Source organism: Patiria miniata, unplaced genomic scaffold, assembly GCF_015706575.1.
Source record: "Patiria miniata isolate m_02_andy unplaced genomic scaffold, ASM1570657v1 HiC_scaffold_25, whole genome shotgun sequence".
Lineage (NCBI taxonomy): Eukaryota > Metazoa > Echinodermata > Asteroidea > Valvatida > Asterinidae > Patiria > Patiria miniata.
The window spans coordinates 2,792,942-2,811,952 of record NW_024037064.1 but is presented as its reverse complement, the minus strand read 5'-3'; the positions used below and the strand labels follow the sequence as shown (position 1 = coordinate 2,811,952).

General features: G+C 43.0%; 3 protein-coding genes across 3 annotated transcripts in view; 2 read left to right on the top strand and 1 right to left on the bottom strand.

Annotated features, from left to right (window-relative positions):
- LOC119732807 lies at positions 1-2,756 on the top strand. The gene is made up of 3 exons (XM_038206411.1): positions 1-145; positions 1,218-1,643; positions 1,768-2,756. Exons 1-3 carry the CDS (start codon positions 1-3, stop codon positions 2,754-2,756), a joined length of 1,560 nt encoding a protein of 519 aa, XP_038062339.1.
- A 2,707-nt stretch (positions 2,757-5,463) lies between these two features.
- LOC119732806 (tripartite motif-containing protein 2-like) lies at positions 5,464-7,825 on the bottom strand. Its single transcript, XM_038206409.1, has 2 exons — positions 6,529-7,825; positions 5,464-6,086 (listed from the first exon to the last, which is right to left on the bottom strand). The coding sequence occupies exons 1-2, from the start codon at positions 7,823-7,825 to the stop codon at positions 5,464-5,466; spliced, it is 1,920 nt and encodes a 639-aa protein (XP_038062337.1).
- A 9,140-nt stretch (positions 7,826-16,965) lies between these two features.
- Positions 16,966-19,011, top strand: part of LOC119732805 (3-oxoacyl-[acyl-carrier-protein] synthase, mitochondrial-like) — a 119,408-nt gene continuing 117,362 nt past the window's right edge. Inside the window, exons 1-2 of the mRNA XM_038206408.1 lie at positions 16,966-17,218; positions 17,319-17,904. Of these exons, the coding sequence (XP_038062336.1) occupies positions 16,966-17,218; positions 17,319-17,904 (839 nt within the window). The remainder of the gene's footprint in view (positions 17,219-17,318; positions 17,905-19,011) is intronic.

Here is a 19,011-nt window from a genome sequence, read left to right as displayed (position 1 = left end):
ATGAGCCAGGGGAAACGAATCAGGAACAAAAAGCATATGAGCAAGATTCCGGGAAGCAGATGCCATGTGCCAACGGCCAGTACCAAAAACCAAGAAGCCAGAGCCTATAGCCTTGGGCAAGGGGCCAAGAGGCAGGAAGCAGGAGGTGCAGAATCAGTGGAATAGGATGTGTGTGTCAACAAAAATCCGAACCCTCAAAGCGTCCTCTTTTTCACAGCTTTAAAAAAATACATCGCAAATAGTATACCTATTAAGAGAATCTTTCTAATCTGGTAAGTATTTATTATTGTTATGGCCAATTCAAAATAAGTGCCGATTTTAAATTTCAATCTGTCCACGGTCGCAGTATTTTAATCTTTCTTTAGGTTATGTACTTTGTCTTTGTTCATTTGCATCTACTCTGTGGCCCTTTTCACAAATGTTAGTCTCGGTCCTTCTTCTTGTTGCGGCAGTCAAATTATCAATCGTGCGCCGTACGTGGACAAAAAGTGGTACATGTACTTCTTTTTACGTAGCCATAACTCAATAAATACTTACATGTATTAAATTAGAACAGAAATCAAATCTAAGGTCACGAATACTGAAGAAATCCATGCTCTAATGAAATTAAACCAAAAGTTATAAAAAACACAAATTATAACATAGTATATTAATAATTTAAAAACAATGTATAGCCTAATAATTGTAATATATAGCCTAGTACTCAACAAGCAAAAATAGTGTGTGCAAAGCTACGATAAATGCAGTTTAAGGGAAATCAAAAACCCTCATTTGATACAATAAGCAAGTAAAATATTCTTCTAACACAGATCAAACACATTAGTTTCTTGCTGTTAATTTAAATCCACCGAATTTCTAACAACCGTCTTAAAACTCGACAGTCTACATGTGACATATTTTGTATGGTCATAATTCTGTCGCAAAATCTGATTCACTATGCGGAGTGTTGTGTTTGTAACTTGCTTTAAACTTGTTTACATGTACCAGTTAAGCTCTCATGAGGGCGCTGTTCATACCCACTGTAACCTTGCCGCTTCTGGCATCCATGTTGGTCTTCGGATTACAATATGAAGTAACACGACAGTTTAAGCTCGTATTTTATGTCCATTTATTTCACAAACCTAACATAATTTGGCGACGAGGATTAATCAGATTAACCTCCCTACACCTCCGGCTTTCCTTCCAACGCCTGGGGATCCTGCAATCCCGTGGACCAGGTGGAAAATTAGCTTCGAAACGTACATCACCGCGAGTGAGCGCTTTGGACAGCGACAGCGTGACATCGGCTCGGCGCAGAGCGATACTGATCCACTGTCTCGGCACCGGAGGTGTAGGGATTAACCTCCCTACACCTCCGGCTTTCCTTCCAACGCCTGGGGATCCTGCAATCCCGTGGACCAGGTGGAAAATTAGCTTCAAAACGTACATCACCGCGAGTGCTTTGGACAGCGACAGCGTGACATCGGCTCGGCGCAGAGCGATACTGATCCACTGTCTCGGCACCGAAGGCCAGCGTGTTTTCAGCCAGTTCGAAGACACAGATACCTACGATAAAGCTGTGAAAGCTTTGGAGAAATACTTCGGCCCAAAGAAGGGCGTCATGATGGAACGGTATAAATTTCGCAAACGGGGACAAGGCAACGGTGAGCCAATCAAGCAATTTGTTGTAGCTTTGACTGAACTTGCATCCACTTGTAACTTTGGGGCATTGCATGAAGACATGATCAGGGATCAGATCATTGAGAAAACGTCCATCCCTTGCGTTAGAGAACGCCTACTCATGGAGGATGACACTGGACAAAGCCACTAAACTGGCTATCCAAATCGAATCAGCACTTACCGATTCCAAAGCCATCAGATCTCCCGCCCCTACTCAACAGCAGACCACTACAGCTACGGCTCAAGTACAAGGTGTTCGCCCAAAGCGTCAACCACAGCGTCGACCCAAGGCTACAAAACCACCCACTACTGCTCGCGGACCAGACTTCCATTGCTTTAACTGTGGGGACAAATCACACTCGGCAAAGAGCTCCAAGTGCGGGAAAAAGTGCTCCGCATGTGGCAAATTGAACCATTTTGCCAGCGTCTGCCGCTCATCGCAACGTGATAACACTCATATTCGCCATGTGGACAACCCCGACAGTGACGAATCCAGTATGGTTTACACAGTTAGCGACCCTACCTACACTGGTTCTGGTAACTTCAAGGACTGTGCACTCATCATCGATGGCAAACCTACACGCCTCCTCATTGATCTCGGGGCAAAGGTTTCCATCCTGAGCGAGGCTACATACAAGCAGCATTTCGCACACCACCCGCTATGTCCAGCAACCTCCACCCTTCACTCATACTCCGACTCCAAAATCGAGGTATGTGGGGTCATTTCTGTTCCAGTTCAGTACAAGGACATAACATTGGATAACTTCTCCTTTCACGTCGCTAAAGGCAGAAGTCTTATGGGTGTTGACCTGTTTGACAAGCTCGGCTTCAAGGTGTTCGATCCTACTGGCACTCCCATGCACATGGTGGACATTGACAAGCAGTACCCCACCATTTTCAACGGCTTTGGAGAAATCAAGCATTTCTGCCACCCAGCTGTCAAACCAGTTTCTCAACGCCTTCGCTGTCTCCCCTTCGTGGTTCACGACCAAGTTTCCACAGAACTTCGCAGACTCGAATCACAGGGTATCATCGAGCGCATCAACTCTTCTCCCTGGATCAACTCTTCTCCATGGAGAAATTCGCCTCTGCGTTGATCTGAAAGAGGTGAATAAGGCTGTCATTCCAGACAAGTACCCATTTCCCACCATCAACGAGTTGTCCAACAAATTCCACAGCGCCACAGTCTTCTCCAAAGTCGACATGCGTCGTAGTTACCTGCAAATTCCACTCGCCGAGGACAGTAAACAGCTCACAGCATTCGTGACACATGACGGGGTATTCCAATATCGCCGAATGCCCTATGGACTCTCCTCAGCACCAAGTGCGTTCCAAAAGATCGTCACCAGTATGCTCACAGGGATCAACGGAGCCATCAATCAACTCGACGACATTGTTGTCCATGGACGGACCATGGACGAACATGACTTGCGACTCCATGCTGCGCTTGCTCGACTTGCCAAGCACAACATCACACTGAATGCAGACAAGTGTGTATTCGCAGCCAAAGAGATTGACTTCCTCGGCTACCGAGTTTCAGCCGAAGGAGTCATGCCTACGCTCGCAAACATGGACGCTATCCTGAAACTACAGGCTCCAACCAACACCAAAGAACTTGCCTCGTTTCTCGGCTCCTGCAACTTCTACCTGAAGTTCGTACCATGCTACGCGGACATCGCAGAGCCATTGCGCAAGTTACTACGCAAGGACACGCCTTGGGAGTGGGGTGACCCCCAAGTCCAAGCCTTCACTATGCTCAAGGAGAAAATCACTTCTCCACCAGTCCTCGCACACTTTGATCCCGCTGCCATGACATACCGACGCATCCGGCACTGCCATTGGGGCCGTGCTTTTGCAACAAATCAACGGCAAAGAACGCCCAGTAGCCTTCGCTTCTTGCACGCTTTCCCCAGCCAAACGAAAGTACCCCACAGGAGAACGCGAAGCCCTCACTTGCATCTACGCATGTGAACATTGGCATGTCTACCTGTACGGCAGAAAATTCACTCTGCGTACAGATCACCAGGCGCTGACTACAATTCTCGCAACAACTGAATCCGGCCACAGACCACTACGAATCAGCCGTTGGTCTGACCGTCTTCACCAGTATAACTTCACAGTGCAGTACAATGCTGGCAACCGTAACCATGTTGCCGACATGCTCAGCCGCCTGACACCTGCTTCAGACTCTAACTCTGACCTCTACACTGATGATGACGCTTATGTCATGTCGCTCATCACCGGTTCCCTCAGCAACCTTGTGTCTTGTGAGGAACTCAAAGCCACATCACAAGACGACGTGACACTACAGCAGGTATGCCACTTCCTCCAGACAGCGTGGCCAAAACAACTCACGTAAGAACTCAAGCCCTTCCACAGACTTCGGGATGAACTCTCAGTGTGGAACGATTGCTGCCTAGCAAGTGGGGACAGAGCAGTAATCCCAGCTCCCTGCAGCAACGCGTTCTGTCACTCGCACACGACGGACATCCAGGCATCGTCCGTATGAAGCAATGATGTCGCGATGCAGTATGGTGGCCTGGAATTGACACTCGCATCGAACAGTTTGTTTCCACTTGCGAAGCATGCCACTTGAGCGAAAAGGCCATCAACATCCTACCAGCTCCGCTGCAACCCATCCCATGGCCACAGAAACCATGGCAACAACTTCAGCTGGACATCTTCGGCCCAGTTGAGGCAGCCCCAGCCAACCAGCGTTTCCTCGTTGTGGTTCATGACCTGCACTCCAAATGGCCAAAGATCGCTACAACAAGTACAGTCACCTCTGCCACAGTGATCAACATTCTTCAGCGAATGTTCACGAAATGGGGCCTTCCAGAAGTCATCATAACTGACAATGGTCCACACTTTGTGTCAGACCAGTTTGCTGACTTCCTCACCAGCCACGGTATCGAGCACCATCTCACTGCCCGATACAATCCACAGAGTAACGGTGGCATTGAGCGCTTTATTAACCGCGTTATCAAGGACGGGTTGAAAGCCAACCTTGCAGCAGGCCAAAAATTCGACAAGGCCATTCAAACCATTCTTCGCACTTACCGCTCGACCCAACACTCGCTGACAGGGAAGATGCCTGCAGAACTCATGATCGGCCGCAACCTTCGCCTCCCACTGGACATTCTCAAACCTCCAGCCAAACCTATAGTGAAGGTAACCGCCCAAGCATCTGCAATCGCAAAATGCCAACAGAAGACCAAGTCCTACACCGACACTAAGCGTCGTGCTCGAATGCCACAGTTTCAGACCGGTGACTGGGTCAGAATCAAACGCCCAAACCGCAGTCACAAGCTGGCATCTTCGCTCTCACAGCCGAAGCAAATCGCTCGTCGGTTCAGTCCTAGCACCTACCAACTTAGTGACGGCACCCGTTAGAATACACGCCAACTTATTCCAACCCCTGCACCTACAGCCACAGGAAATATAAACTGCTTGAAGTACAGTAAAAATGTTACATGTACATGTACATGTATCCGTATTGAATAGGTTTTTTTTAATTCTTAATTCCTCTCTTTCAACTGATCATTTTATTATCATGAGGTTTAAATCAAAGCCCCACATTGACAGCTCCAAATATACATGTATGTACCTGTAAATACACGATGAAATTAAGACACACAATCTTCAACCCACTACAGTTGTGACCCGAATGGATCGCTTCATCAAAACATTCAAATACAACAGGTAAATTAATCTAGTGCAATTTTACAGGTAAGATTAACCGCTCTATCTTCATTTTTTAACGACATGCCTCCAATGATTGACATGACTGATTACAATTTTGTATCACACCTGGTGATACATCTTGACAGATTGTCTGTCAGCCACTGCCAGCTGCCCTTTTGATGTGAATGTTATATCCATGGGCCAGTGCAGACCCTGTGCGATGCACTTTAGGAAGCCACCTTGAGGGTCATAGTGGTGGATATGACCCGTGTTCTCAATGTTATGCATTGCAACATAGATACCTGAGCCATCAGTGCACACACCTTTGCAGTATTGTACTGGTTGCCCATGGATGGTGGGCTTAATTGTGCGTTTTGTAGCACCATTATCATCAGCAACATGTACTACATGCTGTGAAAAATCACTGATTAAGACTCGATCATTGCTGTTCACGGACAGAAAGTAAGGATCAATCTTGACTGGTATGGTATGAAGGAGTTCACCATTAGTGGGGCTGTGCTCAGTCAACACCCTCCTCTTGATATCACCCACTACGATGGTATCATCATTCTTGACAGCTACACTGTGGAGGTCAACTGCGGTCTTACCGGCCTCAATAGGTGGCACCGTTGGGAACTCGTATGCCAGTGTGTTGTCGCTGTTAAACACCTTCACGGTGGGATTGTTCATCTCAACAACCACCAAACGATTGTCGCCACGTGTAGCTGCGATGCAGCGTGGACCTGTAGGAATTAATATGTAAAAGAAAAAAAATCGGGATCAACGTTTTGTTTGGATGACAACTTCATTAATCCTAAAACATAATACTTCCTGTATTGTACTCCCCCCCCCCCAATAAATATTTTATTACTCGACCCAAATCACAATAATATTTTTCTAATCTTACTTTCATTTTCGAAAAAAAAAAAGCAAACGAAATTTATTGGGTTAATACTCTTCTTGTGCAGTCCACTTAATATTAAAGAATGAAATAAATTGGGTTTGTGACGCGGTCTATGCATTTATATCAACAATATGCAGTTTATATTAACATCGCATGTTAAGAATACATTTATGTACCTGGTTTTTCTTCAAAACGTTTCGTCTCACAATTTTATGTGATTCATTTTAATTAGATGTTGATTGTGTAAATAATTCGGCATGTTGCATGGATATTTAACTCACATCTTGGCATCGGGATTGTGCTTTTCTGGTTGCCATCGATGTTGCAGATTACAACTTGTGTGTGGTTGGAGTCAGCCACTGCAATCTCATCGGGTTGACGAACAGCAATGCCCCAAGCAACATCAAACTCTCCTTGACCGCTTCCCTTTTTACCAAACTCCCGACACAGCTCCCATTTGCCTTCTGTCACCACCTCACCCAGACTGATGCTACCAACCCCCTCACTCTGCTTGAAATTCAGAAAAGCGAGCCTGTTGTCAACTCTAGGAATACTCTGACCTGCCAACAATTTTAAGTCTTTGCTGATTGTGGGATAGAGTGAGAGAAAGTCACTATCTGATGCAGTCTTTGTCACCTCTCGTGCTGTGTCTATTGAATACTGAAATCTCTCCGCTGCCAAGCCCATATCTTTCTCACATTCATCCAGTTTTTGTTCACGATCTGTTTGCATGTTTTTGATGTCATTAAGGATGCGAGTTTCTTGAGCCGTAACCTCTGCTCGGAGCTCAGCTGCTCTGTCTTGCACTTCTGTCATGACCCTTTTAACTGTGACACCTAAATCTTCTTTCATTCTTGAGACTTTCTCTCGTGATTTCTGGAGTTCCTTCATTGTGTTTTCCAGCGGAGAAAACAGTTCAGCCAACGATTGCTTGTACGTTGATGTTGCCAGATTTCTGTCAATGTACGAGTGTTCTGGCTTACAGTGGTCAATGACAGTACAATCTCGGCAGATCAACACTTCACACGTCGTACAAAAGAACCGTGTCACTTCACCTTCATGGATCAGACATTTTGGATGTTGTTTCTGATGTTTCTTTGTCACTGTAACCTTTCCCTCACGAATTTCCTCCAAAGGAACTACATTGTGATTGGATGAGGAAGGGAATCGAAGATGTATTCTGCTGCAGACTAAGCACGAATTGTGGCCACAATCCAGACATCGCTGCGTTGCCTCGTTGCCCCCCTCACATACATCACACAAAAGACAAGTATCACTCGATCCCACTATCTTTTCCTGAAGTTCAAGCTCCTCAACCAGACCAATCAGATGAAAGTTGGTTTTCAGACCCTTCACCCCCGTCTCAGGAAGTTTCGTCTCCTGTCGACACAAAGGGCAAGGAATCGCTGTAGAGCCCTCGTGCTTCGTGCTACGATATTTCAGCAGACATTGCTCACAGAAGCTATGCAGACATTCCAGTATCTTGGGCTGTTGGTATCTCTCTTGACAGATGCTGCACTCAAGATGATGTCTGCTGATCGTCTCTAGCGCTGAACTTACCGCAGGTCCAGTTGCCATGTTTGTCTAACAAGAGTGATAAAAAATTAACATAAGTTTATCATTCACATGTCTTCTTATATGGGTGGGGACCAATAGTAATTGGCAGGGTGTGTTTTTGCATTGAAACGAATCGACAGGTACAGGGCTCTCCAGATGTGAATTTAAAAAAAGAAGTGCAAAATCACATCGTTATCAATAAACTGCACAGCCTCTTCAAAATATTATAACTTTTATTCATCAGTGATGCTTCATTGGATTTGTTTGCACTGTGGGTTAATCCGGGAAGGCAAAGAAATATGGAATTGACTTTAGTCATATATTGTTGCAATTCATCATTCACGTCCAGTTTCTAAATGCTAAATATCAATTTACTTCAATGAATGGGAGGTTTGCGGTAACACAATGTGATCAATGATATATATTCGTGAGTGGCGTGGTTCTGAGAAGAACCAGTTGGTTTATCAATTTTGTAAAAGTTAAGAGATGTACGATGCTAAATAGTGCTCCCATATACATGTTTATGTGCCTCAAATACTGAACTTTCTTCTTTAGAGCCACACAAATTATCACGCTACATTTCGTGAAAAGGAAATTAACTGAGGAAACTGTTTTGCTAGTTAATAACCAGGGGAAATTTGGAGTGTGTTTGTCCGGAATAACTGCATGGTTTTCCTCGAGGTCATAGACATGAACCTTTGACCTTTTTATTTGTCCTTGTAATTTAGCAGGTAAGTAGCTTCCATGGCACCATTTAAAAAACAGTCTACATTTCAAACTCAAGAAACACATCGTTGGATGAAATTTAGCACAATCGGAGGAATCAGAGGAAGGCCAGTATTTGTGACACATTTATTGAGCTAACAACACGTACATTCTAGTTTACAGACATCAATTTGTGTAACAGCTTTCCACAGGCCTATACTGTCAAAAGAAGTGTCACACTCATGGGCGTTGCCAGGATTTTTTTCCGGGGGGGGCAAAGGCAATTTTCCCTAAAATTCCTTACCTTTTTCATGATATTCTCAATTTATCATTTTTCCGAGCGTGAGCAAGGGAGCATTTGCCCTCCCCCTCCCCCCCCCCTCCATCAAATTAACACTAATATGGCTTCGCATCTCGTCTTCCAAGACACTACCTTCTCTCTAATTCAATTTTCTGAGATAACATGACATGGTTTCCTCTTTACCATGATTTAATTTTCATCGGATTACTTTTGTTTAAGCTGTCATTTAATTGTTTTTAAAATAAGTAAAAATAATAAAACGGCAGTGGGTGAACGTTATTTTGAGAAAGATTTTCCCAGTTGGCTAAAAATAATTAGGAGGATGCACAGGCTTTTCCTGGAGGAATCTGAGACCACCTTTGCCAATTAACGTACTAAAACAAACAAAACGGCGCGGGCCAAATAGGACTATACACGTATTGCCTTCTAAAAAAAAAAAATCAGTAGCCAGGTTAAGTCTTAACATGGAGGAATAAGACAAATACACAGACTTTTTCATAAAATGTGTCATATACATGTACTTTCTTTTAGCATACGCTAGTTTGCAAGACATGAGTCTACCTCAGCAGCCAAATTAACATTTAATAAACGAAAACGGCACACAAAAAAAGGTAAAATTAAGAGAAGCCATGAGGCCGTGTCCACGTGAAGAAGCGAATTCACAGACATTTTAAAGGTTTAATCCAATCTGCCATATACGTCCATCAAAATATCGCTAGTAATAGTTGGGGGATCGTCGGCCCTACACTACACGATCGCCGTATTTTGCAAGTTTGCATCGAGTAATGTCACTCGATACAGCCAGCATGTCACTCGATACAGCTAGCATGTCCAGTAGGCCGAAATGGCATCATAACAAATTTAAATAACACTAACAATAACAATACATCTGTATGCCTACATCAGTACATGCTACACCCCCAGCTACCCAGAACGATCACATGAGAATTTTACGACAAAATGTTTTCTCCATGATTCAATTACATAAATATTGTTTGCTCACATTTTTCTGACGTTTCTGGTTTGTATGGTAAACAATTTGAGAGTTGCTGATGAGTAGGAAGAAGCGAATATTTCGGTTGGTTTCCTCTAAGCAGTAACACGGAAGTGGAAGTCGACGTGGAAAAGTATACATGAAGAGCGCCTCCAAGAGACAGCACGCCCTGTGCGCTTTCGTGTGCTTCTGGTTGTTGGGTACGTCGACTCTGCACAGCTAGTAGATCATGTTCGCGACCAACTCAACCTCGTCCCCAGGGTCTCGAGCAGTACGCGCCCACCACTACCTGCTCTCTCACCCTGGTATTGGATCATTTGCATGTGCAAGATTTTTGCACACGTATGCAAATGAGGAACAGTCTGGTGACTGGATATGCGTTACACATTAGCGTTTGTTTTTGTATGGGGTGTCTGGGGTAAAAAACAGAGTCAATTCGTAGCAGCGCGAGCACGGCGTGATCGAGTTACGAAAACACGATTTTTGAAATCAAACTGTTACGATCTTATCGAGACAACATGCAGTATCATATTTCATATTAATATGAGCAAATTGGAAAGGAAATTAGTATTTTCGAGAAGGCGTGGACGAATGATCGCGAAAACACGTACTGCATGCACGTTGTGAATATATAGCACCAAGTACGTACACGATAAAAATCCATTACTAGCCAATTGCGGTATGAGGAAGAAAGTTTCCTATCCAGGGTTTACTATTGGAAACGCGGTTGGAAATAAAGTAATCACTGGGGACGAGGTTGCGACCAACTGTTCAACATGTTCTTCGCGATCTGCACGAGGGAATCACTACTGAGGCGTTAAAGGCAATAAGGCCTACTAAAAAAAAAAGTCATAATTATATCTCACATAATTATGACTTATTATTTAAGCCATATAATTATGACTTATTATTAAGTCATAATTATGACTTATTATTAAGTCAAAATATGACTTATATATCTCATAATTATGACTTATTATTAAGTCATAATTATGACTTAAATCTCATAATTGTGACTTAGTATTAAGTCATAATTATGACTTATATCTTATAATTACGACTTAGTATTAAGTCGTAATTACGACTTAGGATATCTTATAATTATGACTTAACAATAATTAAGTCATAATTATGAGATATAAGTCGTAATTATGACTTAATACTAAGTCATAATTATGAGATATAAATCGTAATAATGACTTAATAAAAAGTCATAATTATGACTTAATAATAAGTCATAATTGTGAGATATAAGTCGTAATTATGACTTAATAATAATTATGAGATATAAGTCATAATTATGACTTAATAATATTCATAATTATGAGATATAAGTCATAATTATGACTTAGTTCTTTTTTTTTTTAGTTTGTATTATGTCCCTTTAACGCTTCCGTACTTTCCCATCTCATTCTACAAAACGGAATTATATTAACTTTAAAAAAAAGTATTTCAGTAGGCCTAGGTTTTGCCTTTTTTTTCCTTTCTTTTTTTACATTATTACCATTTTTTAATATCCATTATAATGAGAAGTAGCGCGCATCTGCCGGAAATGTCCACACAAGCTTTAACGTGGGGAAATGAACACGAAGATTAAATTCCTTGTATCTTCAGAACGGACGGTCGCACAAATCTGGGGGTTGCATATTATGAAATTTCGTTCTTCTGGCTTTAAATTTATTTATGTTTGGCTTGGAAAGACAAAAAAACCACTGATCATGTTTTTATTGAAAATGTGGGGTATGAGGCAATTGCCTGTGGAGCAGAACAGAAAATGACCGTTTGTGACAGGCCTTTGGTTGTTTATCGAGAACCCAATGTCAGAGCACACTGGGGGTATACGGTTTTGTAAAGAGGATGAAGTTCTCTTTCCATTCATATAAGACTCGATTTCATTGGATAAGAAACCACTGATCATTTTTCGTCAAAGTTTTCCCCCAATGACTGGATTTCTTGCAGAGGTCAGTTGTGTGAGTGCACGTGGCCAGCGTGTTGCATGTGATATGCAAATCGCTTGGTCAAGTGGGCAAGCTGTGGAGCTGTCTCACTCGCACATTGATCTTTTGCGTATTCAGTTGGGCCCTAAACTTTTCAATATGTTTGCAATTTTCCAATGTCCATTTGTTTGTATAGACATATTATGTTTTAAAATCTATTAATTGTCAGTGATTTTTTTTTTCGAAAAGGGGGGTTGGGGGCAGGGGGATAGATGTGTTAGGGAGGGGGTAGGAGGGTTCGAATGTACCTCCGGCCTTTAAAACAATGAGGGCGGTATATATTATGCATCCGGAAATTTTCCTTTTTTCTTAAAACCGGAGTCATCGACGTGCCCGAAAAGGGATATGTGAGCCCCCTTTACTTCATCAACTGCATGGCAGCCAGTGCAGAAGGGGCATGTATTCATGCATTGAGAGTAAAAGTCTTCAAGTCGAGTCAAGTCTCCAAGTCGAGTTTCGTCAAGTCAAGCAAGTCCGTCAAGTTCCTTCAAGTTCCGTCAAGTCAAGCAAGTTCCGCCAAGTCAAGCAAGTCCCGTCAAGCAAGTCTACAACAACGGATCAAGAAAGGACCTTTAGTCTCCCCTTTTTTATTCATTGCATTAATTGTATTAATTGTTTTGTAATTATTAGAACCCTGGGTTTTCTTTTTGTAATATAGATATTCTTTATTGAGGATATTTATATTAGATATGCAACGTTTAAAATCTTATCCCTTTTTAGCCGGAAATGAAATAAAACTCACTGGTTTCAAGCAAAATACACAAGCGTATAACCGGTAAAAATTAATTGTGTCGGCGTATGCATTTGACTATATCATGCCCGCTAGATATTCAGTTCCAGAAAGGGAAATGTAAATGTAATTTCTGACATGTGATGACTTGTTGACCACTCTGTTTCAATTTTTTTTACTCTCCCTTAATTGCTCCCTCTTTTTTCAGTTCATAAAATTCGTGTTGTCATAATTAAGTGTTTCTGACCTTGGTTTCCAATGTTTGTATTTACTGCTAATAAATTAAAAGCAGAAAGTAAACGAATTCCATCAACATTCTATCGACGTGATCTTTTAAAGAAACACTTCAGCTTTTAAAGGGTCATAGAATTGGAGTATAATGTTGTATGAGAAGTTATTGTTCATGCGAAATTTCATAAAGGAAAAACTGCGGTGACATTTTGTGGTAATAATTGTTTTGTTAAAACTGCGTCTATGCTGGCAGTCGTCAGAATCATTTTCAGCTTTTGTTTAGAGTATGTATTTGTCTGCGGTGTTTCCTTTCTTACCTAACCCCCAATTTTCAGGAATTGCATATTGGTTTTTGAGAACCAGATTGCACTAAAAATGGTGACACATAATAAGAAATAATTAGAAATGGATATTTAAAAAGAAAGGTTTAATTAAAAATGGAAGTCATAACCACTCTAGCTGAGATATCCTATTTACAGGAATAACTGTTTTAGGTAAAAAAGAAAAAGAAAAGAAAGGTACATGCACCTTCGGTGCCGTACTGAAAAGTGTTTTAAGTGAGTCATCCCGGGGGATGATTCAAAATTAAGGTTGTAAAATAATTACTCCTCCACTTAAAATAGGCCAACTTCTGTTTCCATTTCTAATTTAAATTGAATACATTTGTTAAAACACAGCAAAAATAAACAAGATCAAAACCGCGTGATTACTTTGCTATTAATTTGCAGGGGTTACATTTATTTAGCATTGTGAAAAAAATGTTCTGGCTAACTTGGGGAATTCCTATTTTGTGTAATCAAATACAGTGTCGATAGCAGAACTATTTAAGGACTAATTAGAGGGTTGTCGGCGTAATGAGTAAAACCTGCTGCGCACGCCCCATGTAACTCACTTACTTTTAACAAAACTTCATATGTAAGCAAATGATTAGTAAAGAAATCCTCGTTTAACCAGCCAGCGTCATTGAAAAGGACCCCAAAGCTAGAGAAACAAAACTGTCGATGTAAAAATGTGTTTTAAAATTGGACTCGGAGAAAAACATTCTTCTTGAAGTTGATCGACATTATCAATATGGAGAAATTCAAGGGACGGATTACAACTTATTACACTGTACATCGGTTGGTCGGTCAGTCGGCCCGGTCGGTCGGCGGTCGGTCGGTCGGTCGATCGGTCAGTTACAGACGTTGATGACATTGTCTTGCCCTCCTACATATTTTCACCAATTTCTTTGTCAAACCACGAATCCATGCAGCCCCACTATACAGTCATGTGGTTGCTAAGGCAAAGCGTCTGCCGTTGTTAAGCAAAACTAATCCGATTACGTACTTAGAACATGGCCTTTTGAACGTTGTGTTTCTCGGAAAATATGCTTAGCATGATTGAAAAGTTAAATTATAACGGAAGAAGAAATTCTTAGCTTCATGTCAGTGAAAAAAAATCGCCGTCACTGGGCTGGTTACTGTTATAGCTGACTATCAAGTCTGGAAGAAATCGCTCGAAAACTTCCCCAACTCTCTGTATTTATATATATTTCTAGGAATTTCTCAAAATTTATATTTCACAAGTAGTTGAACACCTTACCTTTATCATCGAAATATATTCCGAATTTCAGCTTAATCTGTTGTTGCAAACGCTAGTGTTACAATTTAAAACATCTCCATGGAAAATTTCGACGATGATTTCTGCCGAGCCAAGTCACTTGCATTGTTCAGCAAAGCACCTTAGGCGCTATACGTCGGTTGATCGATTTCGGCCAAGCCACACAATATTGTGGATTAGCATATTCATTAGCGTCACTAGGCGTGTTTTGGCGTGGGTCTCGGTATCGACCAATGGAAGCCCGCAAAAAAAGGTGATATTTATCAATTAATAACTCGCAAAGGAGGCTTAAAATACTCAAAATGTTTACTGCACACCATAATGGATAGGAACCTTTTCAATATTCCTGAGGCTTGAAAGGATTGACAACTATTGCAAACGTCAGTGTTACAACTTTCAATGATACACGTAGTCTGGACTATTTTTCCACTTTCAACGAAAAGTAGTAGTAGTAGTAGTAGTAGTAGTAGTAGTAGTAGTAGTAGTAGTAGTAGTAGTAGTAGTAGTAGTAGTAGTAGTAGTAGTAGTAGTAGTAGTAGTAGTAGTAGTAACATTTATTTCAATGATGTCATTCATTACAATTATGTACAAACATGTATACATTACAAAAAGTCACTAGTATAATATTAGATAGATATTGTTACGAACCCAGAATGCTTGATTATGGAAATCTAGCGCCCTCTGGATTCACTCTGTCCATGAAGTACACAATCTTATTGTTGTCTTTTGCTGTTCATTTATTTTACCTAATTATCGTAAATTGCCAACTTGCACTTTTATTCCCAGGGTCTCTTACCATGGAGGAATAAGAACACACACAGCGCATGATGCAATACCACGCGCGCTACTGTATGCATTATTCATGTAGCGATGTACATGTGCGCGACTGACCACACCTCCCTTCGCCCCAGCGAGCTAAGTTCCTTTCCCCATAGCATGCGTGCTTTGGCGATCTCCGAGAGACTGCTCAGCGGCACGGAGCATTTCTCTCCCCCGTGCGTTACCCATGAACACTAACTGGAGTTCTCGGTCCAGTTTCCCAGTCCCGTACTTAGCTCGAGGGAATGGAATGTTACCCTTGCGTGGTCGCGTAGCTGGGCGTGGTAAGACATCCTGTGATGTAAATAACCTGTGACATAGTAACCTTTTAGCTTGTCACTCACTCCATCAAGGTTGCTCGAGATGTTGTGTAAACACTTTTGCACTCTGATCGCACTATTTGCACACATCTCTCTCTGTATTTGCACACTTCTCTCTCCATGTTTTCCCTCATGTAAATGCACACGTTTCTAGTCTCTTGCACTAGGCACTCTTAGTAAATCATGTGACTAGTCATGTGACCCTTAGACATGGAAGATTACTATTGGTTAATTCCTAAATCAGTGATCATGCATTATTTAATCCCGATACTTCTACTGCCTATAAATACCGGAGGTTTTCCTAACTTTCGGCAGTGCGGCGAACCAAGAAACCAATGAAGTGCGAACGAACCCCAAAATTCAAAGTTGTGAGGCGAACTTATATGTTGTGTGGTAAATCGTATGATGTGCGGCGAACTCGACTCTGACAGACCAATGACCAATTGTTGTGCGACTCTAGTCACTACGAAGCATCGGCCTCCCTCGGTGGTTGAGGCGCGGTGAAGTAATAGTGCAATCACTAGTACTAGTGTTATTATGAAGCATCCTTCTCCTAGATCCCTCGAGGAGTGTGTAGAAGCTGGTGAAATAGTAATACACTAGTCTCAATGGTGCTGTGCGGTTTCGAATGGCCATTGGACTGCTAGTCTTAGCTTGAACATGTTGTGCGGTTGTCTGGTGTTCTAGCCCAGCCAGAGCTAGTTCATCCCCGTCACCACAGCGGACCGCTCCCGCTGTGGCCAGCCGGCTCCCCGTAGCCATTTCCCCCGTAGTTCAGCTATGCTAGCCCGGTCTTGTCATAAACACTATCCTTGGTGCATAGTGCCTCGATTGACCTTGTATACCCGATACGCCACATGCACACTTTGGTTCGAACTGTAGTGCGGCCTGGTACACGTGCTGGCCCCGTCCAGTTGCCGTTTCCTCCCCGGTCACCGTAGCGGACCGCTCCCGCTTCGGTCTGACCGTCGATAACCCGTACCGTGCCGGTGCCCACTCAGTTCGTATTGGTTGACATGGTTTTGCCATTGTACATAGTACATGTATAGACTTTGTAGACGCCAACCTGTTATCTCTATAACGCTACCAAAGACTACCAAAAGGAGAAACCCTATAGGTTGATGAAATCTAACAAAGTTATGCAAAGTGAAGAGATGAATAAATCAGTGTATTGACATGTGTGACTGTCACCCCAAAGCTCTGTTTCCCTCCAACTTATTGAATTATTGTTGACTCTAATAAATGTTTCACGAACTGCTATCCGGTCACAGCAACACTGGTGGCAGCGGTGAGATACAGACTGATACACTCCGCCGATATATGAAAAATCGTTTATCTGATTTTTTTCAAACCTTTGAACACTGAACTCTGAGTTACACCTTTAGTAACTTCGACTTAGCCAGCCATTACAGCTCGACCGAGGTTATACACGTTATCTTCGTGGTGCCATACCCCTGTATACACCATGCCAAAAAAATATCGTAAGTCGCGTAGGCTTAATGCCTCTGCAGAAGCAGATGACCTTGAGCTGTCATTCGGCTCCGTATCATTGCGGCCTGATGAAGCAGACCAGCTGGACACTCTGAAACGAGAACTTAAGAAGGCAGAAAAGCGTGCTGTTGAGGCAGAGCAACGGGCAGCGTCACTGCTTAAGGCAAGCACGCCCTCTATGCCATCGCCAGGAACACCCCAGTCGTCAACCGGCGTGTCACCAAGGAGTACGCACCGACCATAGTGCTCCACGGCGGACCGTGTCCTTCCGAGTCGACAACGTAATCCCCCTATCAACCCGAACCATCAAAACTGACTCTGCTGAAGTTCAAATCCCTCGAACCAAGCCGACTGATGTCCCGCCCCCGTGCAGTGACGTCATCTCCGACACGGTCAAGCCCGTATCCTTTGCGACAGTCCTCGTGCTGATGGCAACGATGGTAACCCTCCTACTGGTTCCTGTGTGCAGCTTAGGTAAACTCATTTGGCGCTCGTGCAGTGAGTTTACCGGCGACTTTGACGATGGAAAGTTCAATAGTCGTTTTACGCACACAGCCATCCCTATTGGAGAAACTCCCGGACACCCCACGTCCGCCGCCATTCGGGCAACACGACCAAAACGTGCTAAAAACTCCCCTGACTCAGTGAGAAAAGAAAAGAACTGCGACTCGCCCTGTGTCCCCGATAAAGATGCAGAATCCGGTTCAAGTGCCGGATCGCAAAGTGCAGAACTATCTAATCTTACTGACGAGCAAAACGACCAAGAAAATGATGGTTCAAGTGATCGTGCCCCTATGGTCGCTAACACCGGTTCCAGTGCTGGACATCACTCATCTTGGGTTAACGGTTACACATCAGAGGAGATTGCTGCAATGCAACGAGCAGACCCCGGACTGAAAGTTGTACTTGATTGGTTAGACCAATCACCCCATCGACCACCGTGACCGACTGAAACAGTACCACAGCGATGATGTTCCCAAATGGATGACAGACTTGCAAAAGACTTTGCGCCTAAACTGTCCTCCGCCTGAGACACCGTCCATTCCTTCGACAGCCCAGAACAACATCCCAGAACTACCTGTTGCAGTCAACGCTCCCCCCCACAAAAACTGCAACGAACACTTCCCCCATCCGCCGAAGTTCTCGCACTCAGCGTACACCAGCGAGATTCGTAGATCTCAACTAGCCCTCTACGAGTCCGTTTTCTGTTGAACCCGCTAAGGTCAGGAATGCGGAAGTAAACAATGCAGTGACCGTCCATTCATAAATCCGGACGCAACAGCTGTGTTTGCGATCACAGTGTGTCTAACCAAGGACAATGTCGCTGACACTCGAAGAACTCGAACAGTGTACTCTTGTTTTGTTTATGTTATTTTCCTTCTTGTATTTCCGAATTAGTAGCTTTTAGTCTCCGTAGAATTTAGTTCTATTACAAGTAGTTTAGATACAAAACATCAAAAAGTGACAGTCACCACGAACTCTAGAAGAACTCTAGGCTTTGCTCAACGAATTATATGCTGTGCCCTGCGTAATTCGTGTTTTTTTGTGTTCACTACTCTACCTCGATCTGAACTCATGAACTGGAGTTTCTACGAGCCACCTTCAAATAACTGTATTGACTCTACTGTTTTCCTCTTGGTTACAACGAGGACGTTGTAAAAACTTGAGGGGGAATAGTGTTACGAACCCAGAATGCTTGATTATGGAAATCTAGCGCCCTCTGGATTCACTCTGTCCATGAAGTACACAATCTTATTGTTGTCTTTTGCTGTTCATTTATGTTACCTAATTATCGTAAATTGCCAACTTGCACTTTTATTCCCAGGGTCTCTTACCATGGAGGAATAAGAACACACACAGCGCATGATGCAATACCACGCGCGCTACTGTATGCATTATTCATGTAGCGATGTACATGTGCGCGACTGACCACACCTCCCTTCGCCCCAGCGAGCTAAGTTCCTTTTCCCATAGCATGCGTGCTTTGGCGATCTCCGAGAGACTGCTCAGCGGCACGGAG